Source organism: Manihot esculenta, chromosome 12 (assembly GCF_001659605.2).
Source record: "Manihot esculenta cultivar AM560-2 chromosome 12, M.esculenta_v8, whole genome shotgun sequence".
In the NCBI taxonomy this organism is placed as follows: Eukaryota; Viridiplantae; Streptophyta; class Magnoliopsida; order Malpighiales; family Euphorbiaceae; genus Manihot; species Manihot esculenta.
The window spans coordinates 35,347,468-35,370,750 of NC_035172.2; the positions used below are offsets into that span (position 1 = coordinate 35,347,468).

Genomic DNA, 23,283 nt, shown 5'->3' on the forward strand with positions numbered 1-23,283 from the left:
GAGTAAAATTTAATATCTCTTAAATTTATTTAAATACACAATTAATTATATAAATGTATTTATATATTTATATTTAAAATTAAAAAATAATTTATTTTATATATTTTAATTTTATGACTTTTGATTTATATAGTCAAAATATAAAAATTATATTGTTAAATTTAAAAAATATATATATATATATATTTAAGTTTGATATTTTTTCTTCCACTTCCACTTCTATTTTAATATGGTACTCAAAATATCCTACACCGTCTGATTAACTTTGCTGACTTTTCAAACAGCAATTGTTGGGCTTGATCATACACTTCCTTTCGTTATTTTATATACTTAACGATTAAGTATATACACCCGATGTATACAAAAAAAATTTTCCTCAATGATAAATAACGTGTTTTGCTTGGAGGGAAGTTTTCATATGGTATAAATGTTTATTTGGTGGTCCCACATATCATGAGATCTATAAGCCTACCTAGTCCTTATGGACATCAGAGTCAATAGTCAATTTTTTGTTTGGATATTGTCCTTTTTACAAATTTTCAATTTTAAAATAAAAAAAAAAGAAAATGTTTAATTTTAATTGTAAACTGTGTTATTTCATATTACTTGAAAAATATATATATATAAGGCAAACTTGAAAAATGCCCCTATTCCGATTAAAATAGAGTTAAATTAGATAAAATAAAATTATTTTTTATTGATAAAATTTTTATTTATTTTTAAAAAATTATTATTTAGTTTCTGTAACATAAAAAAATTTTATTAATTAATTTTTTAATTTTAAAAAATATATTAAAATATTTTTAAATTATTAAAAAATATATTAATCAGTATTTCTATTAATTTTAATCATTAAATATTAAAAAAGAATTAAAATATTTAAATTAATTAATTTAATTTTATAAAATTAAATAATTAATTAATAAATTTTATTTATACGAATTAAATAATAAAAAATTAATTAGTAGATTTTTTAATATTTTATAATATAATAAATTTTTTAAGTCTGATGGACTGAATAATTATTTTTCTTTTTTAAAGGGATTGTGACGTAGTTTTACTTGCGGCTGCTAAGAAGAAAAATAGGGTCATGATAAAGAATATTCTTTTTTTTTTCCCCCTTTCTTAAGAAGTGATGCTATTGTAGTTGAATTTCTTTGATGAATAAATTATAATATTAACAGATCCGTTTGCTTTGGTGCAAAATTATAAAAACATAGTTGTTTGATTTTTATTTTATTGCATTCTATGCATTAATTAATTATAGGTTTCAACTTTTATTTATAATTTAGATTTGAAATTAATTTAATTAAAACCATTTAAAATTTAATTAATTAAAATTAATTTTTAAATTAGAATTAAAATTAGACCAAAACAATATCAATTCAATTTCATCTTGTGTAATAAATATATAGATCATCAAATTAAATTTAACCACGTGTTTATTTGTGTGATTAATTTAAGATATAAAGAATAAACGAGGTTTCGAGTTTGAATCTCTTAATTTATCTGTGTGATTATAAAAATAATATAAATATTCTTCCTGTAAATATATGTATAATATTTAATTTAATAGAGAAAATTATTTTTTTAATTGGAAATTTAATAGAAAAAATTATATATTTCTCAAATATCTAAATTTTGAAAATTAAATATTCAACTCACATAATAATTAATATATAATTTTATTATTAATAGTTTTTTATGATAATAATAAAAATATCATAAAATATAAAGCTACGTAAAACCTTATATCAATAATTAAGAAGATAAAGAAAGAAAATAATTTTAATTAATAATTAGATAAATCTAGTATTGACTATATTTTAAGACTTCTTAAAATTATATATTTAGCTATAATATGTACTGATTTAGTTGGGAGAAACTTTCTTTCAAAAAAAAAATAAAAATAAAATTATATAATACTAAAATATTAACATATGTAAAAAAATTACTGATAAAATATTCTCATTATTAAAATATTTTAATTGTGATTATTTGCATGAAATCAGCATAAATATTTGATAATTATTTTATGATATAACATTAAATATTTTTATAGATTATTATTCAGTTATTTTATTTTATTGAAAAAAAAATCAAATGAAAAATCTAGGGTTTGATTAGACTATTTCCTAAAATTATAGTATAGGTTCACATTCCAAAATTTATAATATTTAATTATAATTTGCATTAAAAAATAATAAATTTTATGGCAATTTTTTAATATTTCTTTTGCTTGCTGTTCATCGCGTGGGGCCGTGGGCTTAGAACATAATCCTTACAGCTTTAGGAAACAACTTGCCTAATTTATTACATCACGTCATGGAATTAATGTCAATTTTCAGTAAAAAATTCAATATTAAAGAAAATTATCTAAACTTATATTAGTTTTAAATATTATTTTTTTATTAATTTTCTTATTTAAAATGGAAAAAAAAATATTATTATTTTAATTTAAAAAATTTTTAATGACTGCTAGGTTTCTTCGTCCCATTACGAGGCCGGGCCAATAGTAGCAGCCCACAATCAGAAAGCTCCTAAGCCCCCGAATAAGTCAGACCCAACCCGTTCATCCTCCTAATCGGACTCCTATTCACGTCACTCAATCAGATCGGCCCAGCCCATTTTAGCCTTGAAGCCAGCCCTTTCCAAGGTCCTGGCCCTTTTCTCTCAAACCTGGTCACAAGAAGAAAAGACTGCGGGTTCAGTCATTTCGTAGCCCTATCCACGCACGCGCCGAAGGGAATTAAATGCTTGTCTGACACAAAGATGGTCCGGGGATTACCTGCACGTACGGACCTGCATCAAGAGGTAGGTGGCCCTATAGCGGAGAGGCCATCTCGCGTGAGGGGGGAGAAAAAGGATAAAAGGGAGGGAACATACTCTTATAGGATTAAGTTTTTCTAAGTTCACAAAAATCCTTATAAAAACTCTATTTTTTGGATCTCAAATCATCAATTGGCGCCGTCTGTGGGAACAAAGGAGATCTTTTCATCGCCGGAGTTCCACTCTTACAATACCAACTGAGATCCACGATGGCCAACCACAACGAAAACAATCTTGTCAACACCCCTAATGACCTGAGCTCCGCTCAGGAGGGACAACAGTTCTCTTTTTCCAGTCCCGCAACCCTAAACAACTAAACACCAATCCCCCTCAACCCCACACTAATCCCCCCCAACCCCTCACCAAGCTTGGCAGGGAACGTGCCTGGAGCTGCTCTATCCAACCAGGACCTTCAAACCATGGCCCTCCAGCTACAAAATACCGCTCACTGGCTGGGACAAATGATGCAACAAAGGGGCCTTAACACCCCGGTGAATGTGTTGCCAGTGACAGAAGAACCCAGAACCAATGAACCTCGCCAACCTACCCTCAATCCTCCTCAAACAACCAGCCGAGAAATAGGAGAGAGAAGCAGGAGAGCTGGTGGAGAAGTAGAGCCAGAAGCCAGAGTTCACGGAAGGAGGGTGAGAGAGTTGATTGCGAATGACGAAGCCGACAGTTATTCTGTCAGAACAACCAAGCGGACGAGAAGCGAAGCGGAGGAAGAGGAGTACCCTCGGGAGAAGAAACCTAGGCAGGAGGAGGAGAGTGTAGACCAAAAGCTACAAAAGATGAGAGAGTAGAAGATGAGAGAGCAGCTCTTGGCCGAGTTGGGAACGAAGGATCAAAATCAAACCCTCTTCACCCTTCTCGAAGTGGGTACAGCAGGAGATCATCTCCAAGAAGTTTATGATGCCTCCTATGGCAGCGTATGACGGGGCTGGCAACCCGAGGTAGCATGTTCTCTACTACAAAACTTTTATGGAGTTGCAGACTCTGTTGGATGCCTTGATGTGCAAGGTATTCCCTACAACTCTGACAGGACCAGCGCGGGCATGGTTTAACAGCCTGGAGGCAGGGAGCATAAGGAGTTTTGGGGATCTAGCCACCGCCTCCATCAGCCGATTCATAGCCGGAGTGCCAGCAGAGAGAAAGACCAGTTACTTAGAGACGGTCAAGCAGAGAAAGGATGAATCGCTAAGGGAGTACGTGGCCCGTTTCAACACAGAGGCCCTACAGATCCCCGAGCTGGATGAGAGTCGGGCGGTAGAGGCCATGTAGAAAGGGATGACCTCACCCGAGTTCTTTGGCTCGTTGAGCAGGAAACCCCCGACCTCACTGGCAGAGCTCATGAAGAGGGCGGAGAAATACATAAGGCAGGATGATGCCTTAATGACGAGCAGGTTTGCCAAAGGGGCAGAAGACAGAGAAAAAGCCCCTGAAGAAAAGAGGTCGGAGAGGCAGGAGAAGAAGCAAGGCAGAAGGCCTGAAACCTACCAATAGCCCTGGGAACGAAGAGATCTCTCTTCATCCTGACTCAGTAGGAGGCTATCACATCGAACACAGTGACGTCAGGTACGTTCACTTGTGGAAGTGTTCGGATGTGTATGCTTTTTGTTTTGAACCCTAGTGTTTCGCTTTCCTTGTTGCTTAGTGAGCCGTTGATAGAGTGGGTTTGATGACTTCTGGGCTTAGAGTGTTTTCCTTTGGTTAGTGGACCTGGGTATGATCCATCTGAGGCAGAGGTAGTCAGTCAGTCAGTTCAGAGTTTGTGGTGAGTAGATGCTATCCAGCTGACCTTATGGTTCTAGAGTTGGCTATCTGATGTCATTCTAGGGCGGATTGGCTAGCTACTCATAGTACTACCTATGTCTGCAGAGACAAGGTAGGAGAGTTCAGAGTGCTAGATGGATTAGAGGTAGTCCTTGGTGGGGACAGAGTATAGGTGCCTAGAGGTTTGATGTCAGCCCATCAGGTTCATAGTATGCTCAGGAAAGTTTGTCAGAGGGTTCTAGCTCTTGTGAGCGAGTTTAGTAGTCAGGTCAGGGAATCAGCTTCAGTGCCCGTTGCTAGCGAGTTCTAGATGTTTTTCCCAGACGAGCTGTCAGGTTTACCATCTATCAGGGAGTCAGAGTTTGGAATAGAAGTGGTGTCTGGACGCAGAACCATTTCTTTCCTTCTATAGGCCCTGAGGGCCATTTCAGATTGGCATATCTGAGTAGCAGTAGTTAAGCCTGGAGAGTTTTACATGATTGTTGAGTATTTTTTATCATGTATGGGATTTATCAGGTACATAGAGAGTATAGTCGGCTTGCTACGGGTCCCGGCGGCCTTAAGCCGATCTGGATCCTAGTGCCAGTGATGGTTCGGACCGTTATAGAGGGATACCGGTTTCCGGGCTGTTACAACAGACCCCACCCTCCAAGGGTCCCAGAACAGAAATCGCTCCCTCCGTGGATTCTAGAGAGCCTGACCCCGCTCAACGCTTCCAGAGCCGAGGTGCTCATGGCAGTACAGGACAAGGAGTTCCTTCAATGGCCCAGACCTATGAAAGCTGAAGCAAACCAGCGAGATCCTGACAAATATTGTCAGTATCATCATACGCACAGCCATGACACCAACAACTGCTACCAGTTGATTGCAGAAATTGAGAGGCTGATAAAAAAGGGACACCTCAGAAACTTCGTAAAGAAGCCGGAAGGACAGAGGCCTCAGACTAACCCGGCAGCCCAAGCACCAAGGAGAACGGGAGCCAGACCGGTGAATGATGGGTCCAGTGGGACCATCAACATGATTGTTGGAGGCACAGGAGGTCGGATGAGCCGAAGGGGGAAGAAGAGGAGCCGAGAGGGGGAAAGCAGCAATGCTGAGGTTATGCAGGTCGTCGAGCACTCTCCATTGGCCATCACTTTCTCTCCGGAGGATGCTCAGGGTGTTCAGATGCCTCACGACGATGCTTTGGTAATCGAAGCCGTCATCCACAACTACCAGGTGAAGAAAATCTTGGTGGATGATGGGAGCAAGGTGAATCTGCTGCCGTACCGGGTCTTCCAGCAGATGGAAATTCCTGAAGAGCAACTAGTCCGGGACCAGGCCCTAGTGAAAGGGATCGGAGGAATCCCAGTGCCGGTGGAGGGGAAGGTAAAGCTAGCTCTCACTTTAGGAGAGGCACCAAGAACTCGCACTCACTACGCGGTGTTCTTAGTGGTCAAACTCCCATTGAGCTACAACGCAATCCTGGAGAGACCTACGCTGTTTGACTTTGAGGCCGTAACCAGCATCAGATATCTGACCATGAAGTTCCCAACGGAGGCAGGAGTGGGTGTAGTCAGAGGAAGTCAGGAGGAGGCAAGAGCAGTATATTTGGCCACGGTATCAAAGTCGAGCTCGGCAGCAGAAAGGCTTGACTCAGAAGTCCTGGAGGTTAGGGACGAGAAAAAAGAGGCCCGAACAGAGCCGATCGGAGAGCTGGAAACTTTTCCTCTATCAGAAACCGAGGTGGATAAGGTCTTCAGTCTTAACGCCTGCCTGACTGAGGAGCAGAAAACTGAAGTCATGGCCCTGATCCGAGGTCACGCGTCAAGTTTCGCCTGGAAGCCTTCTGACATGCCCGGGATTGACCCCGAGGTGATGACGCACAAGCTGAATGTCCTCTCTGAAGCTAGACCGGTGAAGCAGAAGAAAAGGGTGGTAGGAAGGGAGAAGCAACATGCCATCAGGGAGGAGGTACGGAAGTTAGAAGAGGCAGGCTTTATCAGGGAAGTCATGTACCCGCAGTGGTTAGCAAATCCTGTATTAGTCAAAAAAGCCAATGGAAAATATAGGATGTGCATAGATTTTACTGACCTGAATTAGGCCTATCCTAAAGATTGTTATCCCCTCCCTGATATTAATAAAATGGTCGATTCCACGGCCGGTTTTGATTATATGTCGTCTTTGGATGCTATGTCTGGGTATCATCAAATTCCAATGGACAGGTCGGATGAAGAAAAGACCTCGTTCATAACAGAAGATGAGACTTATTGTTATAAGGCCATGCCCTTCGGGCTGAAAAATGCCGGGGCAACATACCAAAGACTGATGAACAAAATCTTCAAAAATCAGATCAGTAGGAATGTGGAAGTCTATGTGGATGATATGGTGGTGAAGAGCCCGACCTTCCATTGACACTTGATAGATCTCAGGGAAGTATTCGAGGTGTTGGAGCAGTACAGAATGAAGTTAAACCCGGCTAAGTGCGCTTTCTTCATTAGGGGAGGGAAGTTCCTGGGGTATATGGTGAGTGGAAAAGGCATTGAGCCCAATCCTGAGAAAGTAGAAGCTATCCTAAGTATGCCAGAGCCGACCTGTGTGAGAGACGTCTAGAGACTCACGGGAAGAGTAGTGGCACTCAACCGATTCATGTCAAGGTCAGCAGAAAAGTGCTTGCCATTCTTTAAAAAGCTGAGAAAAGTGCCGAACTTTGAATGGACCGAGGACTGCCGAAAGGCTTTCAAAGAACTCAAAAACTACCTCAGCTCCCCTCATGTACTTAGCAGCCCCTTGGAAGGAGAAGAGCTTTTGATATACTTGGCAGCCTCTGAGCAAGCAGTCAATGCAGTACTGGTAAGAGTAGATGAGGGAGAACATAAACCAGTGTTTTACGTCAGCAAGGTACTTAAGGACGCCGAGGTCATATATTTGAACATCGAAAAGATGGCATACGCTCTGCTGCTAGCGGTCCGGAAGTTTAGGGTCTATTTGGAAAGCCACCAGGGAGTAGTAATGACAGACCAACCTCTAAAGAAGTTTCTGCACAGGCCAGAAACCTCAGATCGGATGCTGGCTTGGTCTATTGAGATTAGCCCTTATTGTCTAGAGTACCGACCTCGGACTGCTATAAAGTCTCAGGCCCTGGCTGATTTCATAGCAGAGTGCACGTTCAATGAAGAACAAAAGGGGCCGGGTAAGCTAGCTTCTGAAGCGTCGGAAGAAGAGACAGAGGGGTAATCCTCCCAGGAATTTGACTGGAAACTGTACGTAGATGGAGCATCGGGCGCCGGGAGCAGTGGTGCTGGAATACTGCTAAAGGGACCAGGAGAATTTAAGGTGTGCTATGCCCTAAGCCTAGAATTCAAGGCCTCCAATAATGTGGCGGAGTATGAAGCCTTAATAAATGGGATGCTGGTAGCAATGGAGGTGGGGGCGACCGACCTCGAAGTGAATAGTGACTCCCAGCTGGTGATTAATCAGATAACCGGGGCATATCAGGCCAAAGACCCAACCATGCAGAATTATCTGGCAAAGGTAAAAGCCATAGAAGTCGAGCTTGAGGGTCGGGGAGTCATAGTTAAATACCAAAGAATACCCCGAAAGGAGAATGAGGAAGCAGACTTGCTCAGTCGGTTGACCAAAGAAGAACTAGAACAACTTCCTGATGAGGTATACATACAGCATGTCAGCACACCTGCTTTTAATAAAACAATCACTGTATTTCAGGTGGAGCAAAACCAGAACTGGATGACCCCGTACTTGGAGTACCTGGAAAAAGGAAAGCTTTCGAAGATAAGAACGAAGCAAAAAAGATAGCATCTCACGCCACTAACTATCAGGCAGTAAGGGGGACTTTGTACAGAAGGGGGAAATCCAGCCCGTGGCTCCGATGTGTAAGCCCGGAGGAGGTGATTAAAATAATGGAAGAAATACACAGGGGAATATGTGGAGCTCATGAAGGAGCAGGAATGTTGGCTAATAAAATATTCAGGCAAGGGTACTACTGGCCCACTGTCAAGAAGGAGGCAGAAGAGTTCGTCCGGAGGTGTGATGTATGCCAAAGGTTTGCCAACGCCATCAATGTCCCAGCCACTCCCCAGTCCAGCATCTCTAGCCCGTGGCCGTTCTCACAATGGGGAATAGACATCCTGGGACCATTTCCCAAGACCACGGGGCAGAAAAAATTTGTGGTAGTAGCTGTGGAGTACTTCTCGAAATGGCCAGAGGCGGAAGCAATCCCCACAATAACAGGCCGCAAGATGATAGATTTTGTATGGGGGAATATCATCTGCAGGTTTGGAGTACCGAGGGTGCTCATCTCAGATAACGGCAGACAATTCGACTGCAGTGCCTTCAGAGCGTTCACAGCAAACATGGGCATATGGCACAAATTCTCCTCAGTAGCTCATCCTCAGACCAACGGCCAGAAGGAAGTCACCAACAGGGCTATCCTCCAGGGATTAAAGAAGAGGCTGGATGGGGCAAAAGCAAACTGGGCAGAAGAACTTAATAGCATCTTGTGGACACTCCGAACTATTCCCAGGTCGTCCACTAAAGAAACGCCTTTTGCACTTGCATTTGGCACTGAAGCCGTAGTCCCAATTGAGTTACAAGTCCCTACACATCGGGTCCAGTTTCATGATGAGAGCGCAAATAGTGATAAGCTGAGAAGTAGCCTTGATGCCTTAGAGGAAGTCAGGGAGGAAGCCCAAATCCGAACTGCCGCTTATCAACAAAGAGCGGCCCACTATTACAATCAAAGGGTCAGGGAAAGAAGCCTAAAGGTAGGGGACCTGGCCCTGAGAAACCTAGAAGCTACAGGAAAAAGAGCGGCGGTAGGCAAGTTGGCACCGACCTGGGAGGGCCCGTTCAGAATAGCAAAAGTAGTCAAGTCTGGGGTATATCAAATCGAGGATATGGAGGGAAACCCTGAACCTCACGCCTGGAATATCCAGCACCTAAAGAGGTACTTCCCTTAAAATATTTGTAAAGAAAAGTATTGTACTCCGAAAACATGAATGAATGGAATAACAACATTTTTTGGCAAAACAATGTTATCTCAATTATTATGCGTATTAACTATCTTTGAAAAAGGAAAGAACAGATCCCAGAAGATCTCAGAACTGCAAGTGACCGAGCTCCCAAAGTGCCCTCGTCGCTACAAAGCTGGCTGAGATGACGAAGCGGCACTAAGGCTACAGAGCCCGAATTTCACAGAAGACCTCAAGGAGGAAAAAGACTAGGATCCCCAAGATCTCCTGGCACAAAACGGCCGGTGAGATCCTTAAAGGCCTCCCGGAGCAAAAACGGCCGGTGAGATCCTCAAAGGTCTCCCGGAGCAAAAACGGCCGGTGAGATCCTTAAAGGTGTCCCGGAGCAAAAACGGCCGGTGAGAATCCTCAAAGGTCTCCCGGAGCAAAAACGGCCGGTGAGATCCTCAAAGGTCTCCCGGAGCAAAAACGGCCAGTGAGATCCTTAAAGGCCTCCCGGAGCAAAAACGGTCGGTGAGACCCTTAAAGGTCTCCCGGAGCAAAAACGGCCGGTGAGACCCTTAAAGGTCTCCCGGAGCAAAAACGGTCGGTGAGATCCTTAAAGGTCTCCCGGAGCAAAAATGGCTGGTGAGATTCCCGAGATCTCTCGGAGCAAAGCTGGACCCTGACCTCCCAAAAGGAGCTCAGGACCTAAGAGGAAGAGACCCTGATCTCACAGCCAAAGGGGGCAAAGTGCCCTGTCGACCTTAAAAAGGTACCGAGGCAGAAATAAAAAGTCTAAATCCGAACTCGGATTACAGGCTAGTAAAATGCCGACCCCCAAAATTAATTAATGACACTAAACCAGCTCGACTAGCCTAAGAGAAAGATCTAAGTGACAAAGGACCCCGCCGAGGCATACCCGAGAACTGAATCATCAGACGAAAGATGACAAGGGACCAAAAGTGCCGACCTGAAAACACGAACTCAGAAAACCAAGCCAAAGAAAGCCGAGCTCAGAAAGCTCAAAAATCAAACGGAAGAAAACACACCTCCTATAAGCTAGAAAAAAGTCCAAGGACGTGAGAAGATAGGGCCTCAGCCTCAGATCCAGTCGGAACAGAACCAAAACTAAGAAGGCCAACCCCGTTTATCCCCTTAAAAGGCTGAGGACCTAACGGGGCCAAATCCCGTAAAGAAGCACAGCTCAGAGTCTTATCCTTACGGTAAATCCAGCTCGAAAAAAGCCTACAAGTGAGAAGGTCCCCACAAAATTGAAGAGATTTACGAGCCAGAAGCCAAGTCGTGGACTAAGTCTTCAGCCCTGTTTAGCTTAAAAAAGCAAGCGGTAGCTCGGTAGAGTGTTAAAAAGCAGACAAAGGCAAAAACAATTCAAGCGTAAACACAAGACAAGAAATAACTCAGGTATGAACATGAAGTAAGAGACAAAAATAAATTTTCATTAAAAGAAAAGTATATTACAGCTTATTCTCATCACCTACGCGTAATAGAAGAAAAACTGTCCTTAAAGGACTTACATGCCTAGGGGCACTATCATCTACATAACCTGCATTCATACTATCTACATTGCTGATTATGGGAGACCCAGCACTCTCTGGCTCAGACCTCCCAGTACCCTCAAAAGGAGATTCAAGCCGGATAGAAGAGAACCTTCAACGACAACAGATGGGATATGACACTTGGCAAATTCAGTAGCATTGTCACCCTTTTACTTACCTAAAGCAGCACAAGAAGGCCGGTAAAGCATGCTGAAGGGCAATGGAACAAGTGAATGTTGCAAACCTACACACATACTATGTTGGACTAATTTTAGCAGATTATCCTTGTTTCCTAGTTTAAACATAGCCATCAACGCACTGTCCCAGCTTGCATATTTGTAAGCTAAACTTTGAATATCACGGAACACTTATCGGAAAGCATCCACGGAAGCTTGACTGAACGCAGCAGATCTCTGTTTCTCATAGCACAAGCGCTCTACATCAAAATCAGCAGCAAACTGATCATCTTCACCATTCCCAGCAAGGAAATCCTGACATGAATCTACCATGATCTGCTTTATATTACATGTGTGAGCTACATCTTGTATTCCACAATAAACTTCAGAGATCATGTTATTCCCCGAATTTGAGTTAGGAGCGGACATCAGAGACACCACAGGAACGTCCTTTTCCTTCCCAAGAGGAGGGAGGACAAGAGCCGACCTCCTAGAAGCCCGGGACTTCTTTGGAATAGGAACCGGGACAAGCACTTCGGTAGGGGCAGGACATTTGCCCCCGACCTCCTCCGCTACACTCCCGCCATCTGGAGAACCGGACTCCCTCTCGCCTGCAACCTGAGCGCCCTCGACTGGGGCCCCCCGAACATTCCCTGCAAGTGCGATCTTAGTCTCACTTGCAAGGACTTCCACCTGAGCTATGGAGATCTCGAGTCCCCTTCCGCAAGCATCACCAGAGGGTAAGGCAGGCTTCTTCCCCAGTAACCCGGAGTTCTCGCTCGATCTCGAAATCCGTGGAGACCTAGGGGCTTGAACAGTCTGAGTGGCCGAGCCCGACCAACTGCAGCTTGACGACCTCAAAGATTTGGTATCTCGAGGGCCCAGCTTCGGAGCTCAGGCAGGACCAGGGGAAGGAGGCCGGAAAGACGACTTGGACGATCTTACTTCAGCCACTTGTTGGGAAGTCTCCCCCCTCGATCGCCTCGCGAGGAAGGTGCCCGAGGCAGTATTCATGTCTTACCAAGAGAGCACGAAATTCTTAGAGGGCTTATTCTGACCCATCTTCATTTCAGAAGCTGCAAAAAACCCAAAATCGGGGCAAGTCAGAAGACTTCTCAGCAAAAATCACAAAAGCAAGATTAAAACGGGCCTCTTCGAGGGATAAAGCAATAAGATTTTTGGTTCGTCTTGCCCCCCTTGAAGAAGGCGATAAACAGACGCGCCGAGGGTGTGAACCTCCAGCTCAGACAAGCAGATTCGAAGAAAGACAGAATCAAGCTCACATCTTTCTGAGAGCCGATTGAACCAGAAGGATGAGGATCGAGGAGAACGTTACTCCCCTTCCGGCAAGGGGCACTAACGTAGGAATAAAGAAGGAACGTACCGTGAAAATAAAGACAGGGGAACGCAGATAGCAGCGTGCACGAATGACCAAAGAAAGCAGGAACTGGGAGGAGACGGAGAAAATTTAGAAATCAATATGACGATAAGGTGAAATGGTGTTCTGAGGCAAATTGCATTTAGATGGCGCGGTCATAATGATTCTCGGTATTTACCCCCTCATCAGTCGGGCAATAACTGATGAGAAGGTAAAGGGACAATTGATGACCGTTGGGTTTCTCCATCCCATTACGAGGCCGGACCGATAATAGCAGCCCACAATCAGAAAGCTCCTAAGCCCCCGAATAAGCCAGGCCCAACCCGTTCATCCTTCTGATCGGACTCCTATTCACGTCACTCAATCAGACCGGCCCAGCCCATTTTAGCCTTGAAGCCAGTCCTTTTCAAGGTCCCGACCCTTTTCTCTCAAACCTGGTCACAAGAAGAAAAGACTGCGAGTCCAGTCATTTCGCAGCCCTGCCCACGCACGCGCTAAAGGGAATTAAATGCTTGTCTGACACAAAGATGGTCCAGGGGTTACCTGCACGTACGGACCTGCACCAAGAGGTAGGTGACCCTATAGCGGAGAGGCCATCTCGCATGAGGGGGGAGAAAAAGGATAAAAGGGAGGGAATATACTCTTATAGGACTAAGTTTTTCTAAGTTCACAAAAATCCTTGTAAAAACTCTATTTTTTGGATCTCAAATCATCAATTTTCAATTTAAAAAAATTAAACCATGCATAATTTATAAAAATTTATTTAAATTGTCCATTAAATTTGGAATTAGACATTGAAATTTAGAGTAGGGATAATTTCAAAGAGAAAGTAAAATGTTATCATTTGTATGCAATTCAGACAAAGGAAGCAAACAAAATAAGGTACTATTTTGAATAGTCAAGTCAATAAATAAATTCTAACTAAAGCAATGAGTAGTAAAAGACAAGTAGAATTGACTTTAAAAACAAGAAAAAAGCAATAATATTTGGGTGTGGATTTTTTTGCATTCACATTCAAATACATATTTTTTATTAATAAATAATTTAAATTTATTGGTATAAAATACTTTATGCATAAAAAAATTTGGAGTTTAATTTTTCTTTTTAAATAGAGTTTAGAAATTAAGGAAATAAAATTTGAAATTTTAGATTTACTCAAATATATTTAGTATCAGATTAATTCTGTGAATACGAATTTAAATTATTAATGAGTGAAAATTATATATATATATATATATATATATATATATATATATATATATATATAAATAGGATTTGCATATTTCGGTGGAGTCAAAGGTGGAGCTGGGGAAGTCTTGGAAGGTAACCACCTGGTTATTCCCATATAGGTCTGCACATCGAAACCCTTTCTATATTTGGCCAATAAGAAACTTTGTATGAATTAGGGTGAGGTAAATTTCTCTTGTAATTTGCAAATCTTCAACTCATACATCTTGGACCAACCACTTCAACTCTATTTGGACTGTGTTTGCGAGATTAAAATACTGGTTTTTTTTTTTTAAAAAAAAAAGAGTTATTTTAGAGTTTCATATTTAAAAAATATTAAATTTAACTTTTTCTTTTTGAATAAATTACTTTTCTTATTCTTCATTATATCAAAACTGATAAAAAAAACTCAATAATTTAGTATTTATATTTTTAATTTTATCAAAATAAAAACTCCTTCAAAATGATATATTTTTTTCAGTTTGATAAATTCAAAATATAAAAATTAAATTATTAATTGCTAATATTCAATGATATTTTAGTATTTTAAAATAATTAATAAAAAAATTAAATGAAATAACCTTCAATTTGACAGAATAAAAAAAAAAAATCAAACTACTGAGTTTTGAAAATAAAATGAGTTATATAACAGAAGTCAAACATAATTTCTCTTTTCTTGGTAGCAAGTCAACCTTTTGTAAAATGTTGAAGGAATGTATAAATACTACATAAGAAATATAATGTCACTCTTAAGGAATAAATATTGAGAGTCAACCTTAAAACTTTTGAAATCGAATTTTAGAAAAAGAGATAAATTTAAAATTTATTGGAGTCCACTAAATAGGCCGACCATCAACACATCATTCAATCTGCAACTAAAGCAAGTCGAACTAATTGAGAGTCCGAACCTATAAAAAAAAATCTAACTCATTTAATATGACGGGAGTAAAATAAAAAAAAGAAACATAACCCTCTAACTAACATTTTCCATATACTCGTCGAAACTCTATTTTTTTTTGAATTTCAGATAATCGCCTCTCATGATAAATCTCCCTTAACAAATTCCTTCAATTTTTAATACCTTCTGCCCAATATATTTAGGGCTATAAATGAAATACATTATTTGAGCTAATTGAGACCGGCATAATAAAAATTCTGTTTAACTTATTTGAAAATTTGACTCTATTTGATAAAAACTACTCATTTATTACACGAACTAATATTGAACTTATTGATATTCTATTCAAAGTAAGATCAAATTTGAAAAATTTTAACAAAGTAAAAAAAGAAAAGAACTCTTTCATCAAATTATCACAAACTAAGAGCCATCTCAAAGACATAAATACTTTGTAGTAACAGATAATAAACAAAATTTGCAGAACATGTGTTAAACTAATGATGCTATATTAAAAGGGGAAGAAGAAGAAAAGATATGAAGAAGCTGAGGAAACCAAGGGAAACAAAGAAGAGGCATATTATTCCTAAGAGAGGAGATAAAAATTGCAGCTCCAAATAAGGTTACATAGATGTCCACATGAATAACCAACAGAAGAACGTGAAAAGTTGTCTCAGACACTTAACATTAATCCCCACATTGACAAGGGAATAATTTATGATTCCATGCTCTCTTAGAAATACATAAAACTCACATGAACAGAAAAGACAGCAATTTAATAAAAGAATTAATAAAAAAAAACCTGTAAAAAAATAATGTGTCATCCCCAACCCACAGTATCTACACCCCCAAATTACAACTTTCTTTCTTCCCACAAAAATTTCATCTTAATTGGTCATAACAATAAAACATTGCACATTTGTCACACCCAGCTTATCCGATGACTTCCCGGGGGCGACTCCAGAACCATTTTCCTATCTCTCCACTGAAAACACCTACTTTTCAGGCTTTTATTCATCATCCTAGTCACAATTCAACCCACAAAGTTCCAACACAGGACCGTCTCTCGACACGAATGGGTTTATTCGGACCCACAAAAGAGTTAAGATTGAAGCCAACAGAATTGACCATACCAAAATAATGGTGGGCATACGATCTTGTTTCCCAAGCAGACCCTTGAGGAAGGGGTAGAGATGGATAATGACCCATAAGGCAAAAAATAGCCTGCCGAACAGAGGACCCCATGAATCGTAGCCATTGTTGATAGCATCTGAGATCCCAACCACAACTCCAACAATGTTTATGATTAACAAAGTTGTGGGAGGGATTAACAATGATGTCCATTTGAAGAGGTAAAGCTCTGAAAAATCCCCATCATCACCTCCTTTAGAAGTAACAGTAAAGTTTGTGTTGACACCAGCCAACACCTTGAGCAAACCCTGGAACAAAGCAAAGAGATGTGATGAAACACCTCCAATTACCCAGAACTGCTCATTTCTCCACCAGTCATCTATCCCGACACCACCCCATTGCATCTCAAGGATACCGGTTGCAGCTATAGATATGAAGAGTGCAATGAATATGATACCGGCATAGTTGCTAATCTGCATAACACAAAAACCCCGAGTGAGCCAAAAAAGCCTAGTGGCTAAATAGTACAAATGACAGAGTTGGTTTTTCAGGCTCCAATAACAACCAAATATTATGGAACATAATCAGGAGTTTATAACAAAAGAAAGACTAGTTTGCTCTTATAGTACATGCATTTTGAATCTTCTTAAAAAGAGTAGTAAGCTGATAAACAACAGGCTACAATCAATCTACATTAACATAATTCATCCACAGAAGCACATATTATAACCACCATATACAAAACAGCTATTTTTGTTTTAATAGTTAAAAAAGCAAAATAAATTTAGTTGGATGAGTAATAGTTCTTCATGTCACTTGCCATTTCAGAAATCCACGAGGGATTCAAAAAATCATTCCAAAATCAGCATTTTCAAATTCTTAAAGGAATTAACAACAATCAAAATGATATGTGGTGTTACCTCAGGAACAATGAATTTCCCAGTCAGAAGGCAGATAGCCGGTAGTGTACAATAAACAAGCAAGGGGATGGATGTCAAAGGATATACAACTGAATTTATGTAGGAAAATCGTTCCAGCCATTTCAATCCACCCCCATAGCCATACCAGATTGGACAATGTCTACTGAAGAAAATTTCAACAGAGCCAAGGGCCCACCGAAGAACCTGGTGCAGACGATCCGACAGATTAATAGGAGCTGACCCCTTAAATGCAGGCCGCTTAGGTATGCAATACACAGATCGCCATCCATGGCTGTGCATTTTGAATCCTGTCAGGATATCCTCAGTCACAGAGCCATATATCCAGCCAATCTGGTTCAACACAAAAAACATATTGACACCCAATTACAATGGAACATGCTTATGTAAGTTTTAGAATTCTGTTTATTGTTTTTCACTTACTTCCTTTCCCCATTCTGTTTTATCTTCATAACCACAGCTGATAACTTGGATGGCTTCTCTTAACAATGATGCAGGACTGGCATCGTGAGGAACTCCGCCATTCTCCAAAATAGTGGAAGCCACAAATACCGGAGACTGTCCAAACTTTTTCTCCAATTTCACTTGGGATGTTTCTGAAGACTTTTCAATATTTGGATCTGAAAGGAGAGCAAAATTTTATTGAGTTAGAGTTAGCTCAGTATGGTAAAACTAGTACTAACAGCGAGAACAAATCTACACCTTCAATTCCTTCTTCAATATTTTCAAGGGCATGTATCTGCTTTGATGCTTCCCTGTTCTTTGACTTCTTTTTCTTCTCTTTCTTTGGCTTTGATTTCTTGTTCTTCCTAGATCCACAGCAAACGCAGCACCATTTTGGCCAACAGTTGCAGGTCTTGCCAGGGGGCTTCTTCTTGACAGGTGCATCGTAACCATAAAGTGCTTGCCTTCTGAAAACACACCCTGTTCCAACGTATATGGGACCTTGCAAACCATCTAATCCTTTCATATTGATCTGTTTTCAATTGAAAATTTAGTTTTTTGTTTTTTCCAGAGTACAAATTAAAAAGAGAAATTTCAAAGAGCAGGGATAAAACAGGAAAACAAAAAAAAAAGCAAAATACACATACATCGAAGAATACAACATTCCGATTTGAGTATCTATCATGACGATCAATACCGTCAAATCTTTGAGGAAATTGCACATAGCAAACTTTCTTCCCTGATGTTGGATCCATCATGAAACACATAGCTTCCCTAAGAGCTTTGCTATTGTTAATATAATGATCGCAATCAACATTCAAAAGATAAGGAGCATTTGATAGAACTGCAGACACCCGAACCTGCAGCAATAATAACAAACAAACAAACATTAATTCTTGGTAGTTAGAGAATATTAAAGAAAACTTAAAAGTGACAAAAAGGCATTAAAAAAATAAAGTTTGAGCCTTACGAGAGCATTCATAGCCCCAGCCTTTTTATGGTGTTCAAACCCTGGTCTCTTCTCACGAGAAACATAAACCAAACGAGGTAACTCATTCCCTTCCACATCACGGACACCACTATGGCCAAGGAAGACCTGCAAAGCAAGATAACATCGTTATTTGGTGAATAGGATCACCATCATGTTTGTGGTCATGTTGTGCCACAAACAAGATAAATAAGCAACAAATGATCATCAACAATGTCAAAAAAAATACATTTATACTTGTCAAGGAAAAAAGGACTGCTGGTAGTTGTACATAACTTAAGTAATAGATTATCAAGACAACATGGTTAGAATTACTTTTTAGAAAGAATATGGTCGCACCTGAATCATGCCAGGATGATCTCGTACATTGTTTCCAGGCCATGCAGTACCATCCTGCATTGTCCAACCATCTTCAGGGACTTTTTGAGCTGTTGCAACCAATCCATTTATCCGAACTTTGAATTCTTCATATTCCCTCTGCACCAATAAAATAGTACAATGAAGTAACATCATTAGCATAAATTTGAGTGAATCATGCATTAAAACAAATATTAAAAAATGATACCAGAAGCATCTGATTGTATTTTTCTGAAGTAGATAAATGCTCAAATTACATAGCTATATAACTTTTTATGCATTATACTGCAAAATGAGTGCCGACAGACGGTCACTAACCTTCATAGCACGCCGTTCCCTCACAAAAGATGGGTGGACTTTATTTTTTAAATAGTCAATCTTCTGGGAAAAATACCACTCAGGGGCTCGGGGCTCAATATTAAATTTCTTACAGAAAGGAACCCATTTCCTGGCAAATTCTGACGTCTCTGAAAGTGCCTCAAATGTAAGCATGGCAGCTCCATCATCCGATACATAGCATGCCACCTTATCCACAGGATAATCAACCGCAAGAATCGAGAGAACAGTGTTTGCAGTGATCAGTGGAGGCTCTTTCATTGGATCAACGGTACTTACGAAAATATCTACACTAGCCAACTCAGATGGTTTTCCTTCTTTTTCATACCTGAAAATCAAGGTACAACCGTAAGCCATCAGATTCCCAAATCTCAAAATGGAAGTTAAATCTAAGGAAAAAGAGAGTGGAACCAAGATGAATTATGAGAACATGTCACATTTGAAACTTAATTGGTGTTATATACCTTAGTGACAGACGATCAAGGTATGTTTCTCGTTCTATAGGATACCATTTTGGAAACTGATCAAGAATCCATGATGCTGCAAACCATATTTCACATATTACCGATGTCAACCACAAACCATAGGCATCATTGACTGGGTGGAGAATTCTATAGTGAAAAAACAAGCCCACAATTACGAGACGGAGAATTATTATCAATCTGTATGGGCTTATCTTGCTAGATGGTATGGGTAACTTCCTTGAAAGTGGCTGTCTGCCCTCATCCATCCTGACAAATCGCATCAAGAAAGATCATAGTAATCCTTAGTAAGTTAACAGATAAAAAAAAATGAATTAGATAAATAAAAGGCACCATTTATTAGAAAGAAAGGGAGAAAAAAAAATCCTTCAATTTGCCTTTTCATTTGACAGTAAACCAGTTTTAGTGGTTGAAGAAGTCTAGATCAAAGCAGGCAAGTTTCTACATGTCCCCTGTAATGATCCAGTGTTTTGGATGTGAAGTGAAAACAAATCCTTACATTGTGCATATTTCATAATCTTTTTCCTGAAAGAGCTCCAAACAAAATCCTTGATGTTGTAAGAAATAAAATGTTTAAGTTTAGCAGCTGCTTTTAATACTAGCAAAATCTTCAACACCACCTAATGGAATTATGGAATTCTTCTTTACTCAAAACTGAATTATCATACATCATCTTTTCTAGGGATAGGGATAATTTAATCAATGATAAAACGAACATGGAGCAAACTTTACCAAACAACAAATAAGAATGGACCAAAAGAAGAGGAAAAAAAAAAAGCCTTCAGCTATCACTTACATGGGCAAATCAGGATCATCCAATTCATCTCCATCAAAGTTTCCACCATCATTTCCACCTCCATGCTTGACCACCTGAAGTTTGTCACTCTGCCTTTTCTTCCAGTCTTCCATTCTATCTTTCCAGGCCACACTCCCATACCCATATACAGCAATGTCTTTCTTAGGAACCATAGGTCTAGGTTGCACTACAACATTAAAAACATTAACTTTATATTATCTGGAAAAATAGAACAATAAAAAAGCAGAAGCATAAGCAAAACAGAGAATGAACAAATGACTTACAGGGAATAGACGGATCAGAATAAGGCATTGGGTGAACTCTGTTTCCATGGCCCATATATGGGGGAACAATAAGAGCATGTCGATCAGAAGAAATTTCAGCATCCTAAAACACAATGTACACAATGATCAGACCACTTGTGTGAACATTAGAGCATGTTCATATGTGACAGGCCAACAGAATTACCTCCTCGCCATACGTCAAAAGAGGAATTTTAGAGCTAAGGGGAGAAGAATCAAGTTCTGAGTGTGTGGGAATTCCAGATACATTAGAATGAGAAGCATGCCCAGTATTAAGTCGTGAAGAGAGCATTGCTTCTGCAACTTGTTCTGGACCCAAGCCATCAAAGTTCCCATAATCAAACTCATGCTCCAAGTCATCAATGTCATCTTCTTCCTCATCACCATCAACCCTAGGACTACCTGCCGTTATCAAAGGTTACAGTCAAAAAGACAAGTGTAATCTAAATATTTACATGCACCAAAAGGGAAATGAAGTCTAACCCTTGATGCGCTTGTATCTGGTTTTGCACTGAGGACAGGCTTGATTTCCCTCCCTTCTCTCATACTCATAGCAAGGCCTGCACACTGGGAAAGCACATTCATTGCAGGCAACAAATGGCTCTCCATCCACAGTGATCTCAATCTCATCCCCACATATCTGACACACTTGCCCGCTCAACTCCTGCACAGACTTTATCTGTATGCAAAACAAACAAAATGAGTCTATCAGTACTCAAACATAATTCACAAGGCGAATAGTTAAAAAGCACACCATAAATACTGGTTGAGCTTGCTACTAAAAAATACAAAAGATACAGACATAAGGAAAGTGTTTCAATTCATTGCACATACTCCTACATTAACTAAATTTCTCATCATTACACTCTTATATATACTAAAATTGTCATACCAGAATTTCACCAGTAATTTGTTTTGTCCTTCATTGCCAGTCAATTTCTAATTGACTGAAAACTAACATTTAATTGTGTTCCACTACATCCTCAGAACTCCTTTTTTCCATATTCATGCCTGCAATTTCATCTAGTCAAAGGAAATTGTAGTCCCTCCATATATACCAGTGAATGTGATTCTGTTTGTGCCGTCATGTGTTTTATTACAGAAAAGAGGGATGGTTTCCAACTCACAATGGGTCTCATTTTTCGAGTGAACTGCAGATTAATTGAAAGTCTGGTAGATCCAGAAGAAAAAGTTGCAACATGCGGATGCAAATTCATTGACAGTCTATCCTAAAGGTTCCTAAATCTATGCCAAAAATCCCACAGCAGAGCTTGCAGTATGTCATATGCAAAACCATTGATAGTCTATCCGAGAGCTTCCTAAATCTATGCCAAAAATGCCACGGCACTTTCAATTATCTCATAACGAACTGCAAATTTGATTACAATGTTCAAAAATTATTGGACATTCCTATAAATTATAACCAACATTAACCTATAATCAGAATCTAAATCTCGATCTTCTAAAACAGTCGCAAAATACCAAAATCAGAATCTAAATCTCGATCTTCTACTAAATCAGTCGCAAAATACCATAATTTTAACAAACCAGAAGTAAGAATGTGGCATATTCCGCAGCCGCTAAAACAATCTAGCAATTTACTTCCAAAAGTGGGTATTATTTATCTTAACCAAACGACTCTAATATTGACTCGATTACATAGCAAGAAAAATAAGATATAATCACCAGGGAAATGGGAAGGAAATTTCACGAAAAGGCAAATAAATTTTTAGGAAAATTTTCATATACTTGGAGGGAAAAAACAACTGAAAAAAAAATTGAACGACATTTATAATCTTAACAACGATAACCCACAAAAAGAAATCCCTAAATCTGTGAGAATCAAAAGAAAATTTGGCTAAACTCTAATTTATCACATTTGAAAGGAAACCCAGATCATAAATCGGCAGAAAGGACAGATGGGTTAACTGAGAGAGAAAAAAAGGAATCAAAATGCAGGAGTTTGTAGAGCTCTTACTCTTCCATTCTCATCAGCATTTATGAGTACAAACTCATTCCTATTGTGAGACCCAGCAATAAGTCGACCCCCAGTATTCATGACTGGCTCAGCTAACTCTCCAAATCAAAACAAACCCAGCACTCTTCTCAGATCGAGAAAACCCAACTCAGAACTGAGCCCTCCGCTGGGTCAGCTCGCCAAAAAGACTCCACCTTTGCATCCCAATCTCAAAACCCAGAAATGGAGAAAACATCAACTGATAAACAGAGCTGCTTCTTTTATAAATATAAAAATTTCCCTAAACGACTACGAAAAAAAAAAGGATGAAAAAAGTGGTGCTGGGTTGCTGTTGCTTTAATATTGTTTTCAATAGCTTTGCCAGCCAAGTCTAGCTCCTCTCTGTATCCTGGCTGGTCTCAATCTTGAGGCAATGGAATGAGTGAGATGTGGGTTGGTTTTTAGAGAGAGAATGGCTAGTTGAAAATGTGGAGGCGTAATAGAGAAGGAGACAGATAGATCAAGAAATGTATCTATGCGTCTCTAACCAAGTGAGAAAAAAAAAATCGAGGAAAACAAACAAATGGAAAATTAAAATTAAGAAAAAAAAAAACAGTGAATAATAATTATAAAAAGTAATTGGTGGTGGGCCCCAGAATGTGATGGTGGCTCTGGTCTGTGCCCCCACCGGAGTAGGTGTCCCGCTCGTCGTCACCCTATTAATTATTTGCCCTTTTTCTTTTTCTTTCTTTCTCCCTCCGCTCTC

At 39.6% G+C, this 23,283-nt stretch overlaps 1 protein-coding gene across 2 annotated transcripts; it reads right to left on the reverse strand.

Annotated features, from left to right (window-relative positions):
- Window positions 1-15,347: 15,347 nt before the first annotated feature.
- On the reverse strand, window positions 15,348-23,074 carry LOC110628802 (cellulose synthase A catalytic subunit 2 [UDP-forming]). 2 transcript variants are annotated; one of them, XM_021775608.2, is made up of 14 exons: window positions 22,539-23,072; window positions 21,044-21,239; window positions 20,727-20,962; window positions 20,543-20,645; window positions 20,259-20,445; window positions 19,445-19,711; window positions 18,963-19,308; window positions 18,627-18,764; window positions 18,270-18,395; window positions 17,947-18,159; window positions 17,558-17,831; window positions 17,279-17,475; window positions 16,838-17,188; window positions 15,348-16,390 (listed from the first exon to the last, which is right to left on the reverse strand). In XM_021775608.2, the coding sequence occupies exons 1-14, from the start codon at window positions 22,617-22,619 to the stop codon at window positions 15,809-15,811; spliced, it is 3,297 nt and encodes a 1,098-aa protein (XP_021631300.1). In that variant the 5' UTR covers window positions 22,620-23,072; the 3' UTR covers window positions 15,348-15,808. The 2 variants fall into 2 exon arrangements, with proteins under 2 accessions (XP_021631300.1, XP_043804617.1); XM_043948682.1 differs by lacking the exon at window positions 16,838-17,188 and having other exon boundaries at window positions 22,539-23,074.
- Between the last annotated feature and the right edge of the window lie 209 nt (window positions 23,075-23,283).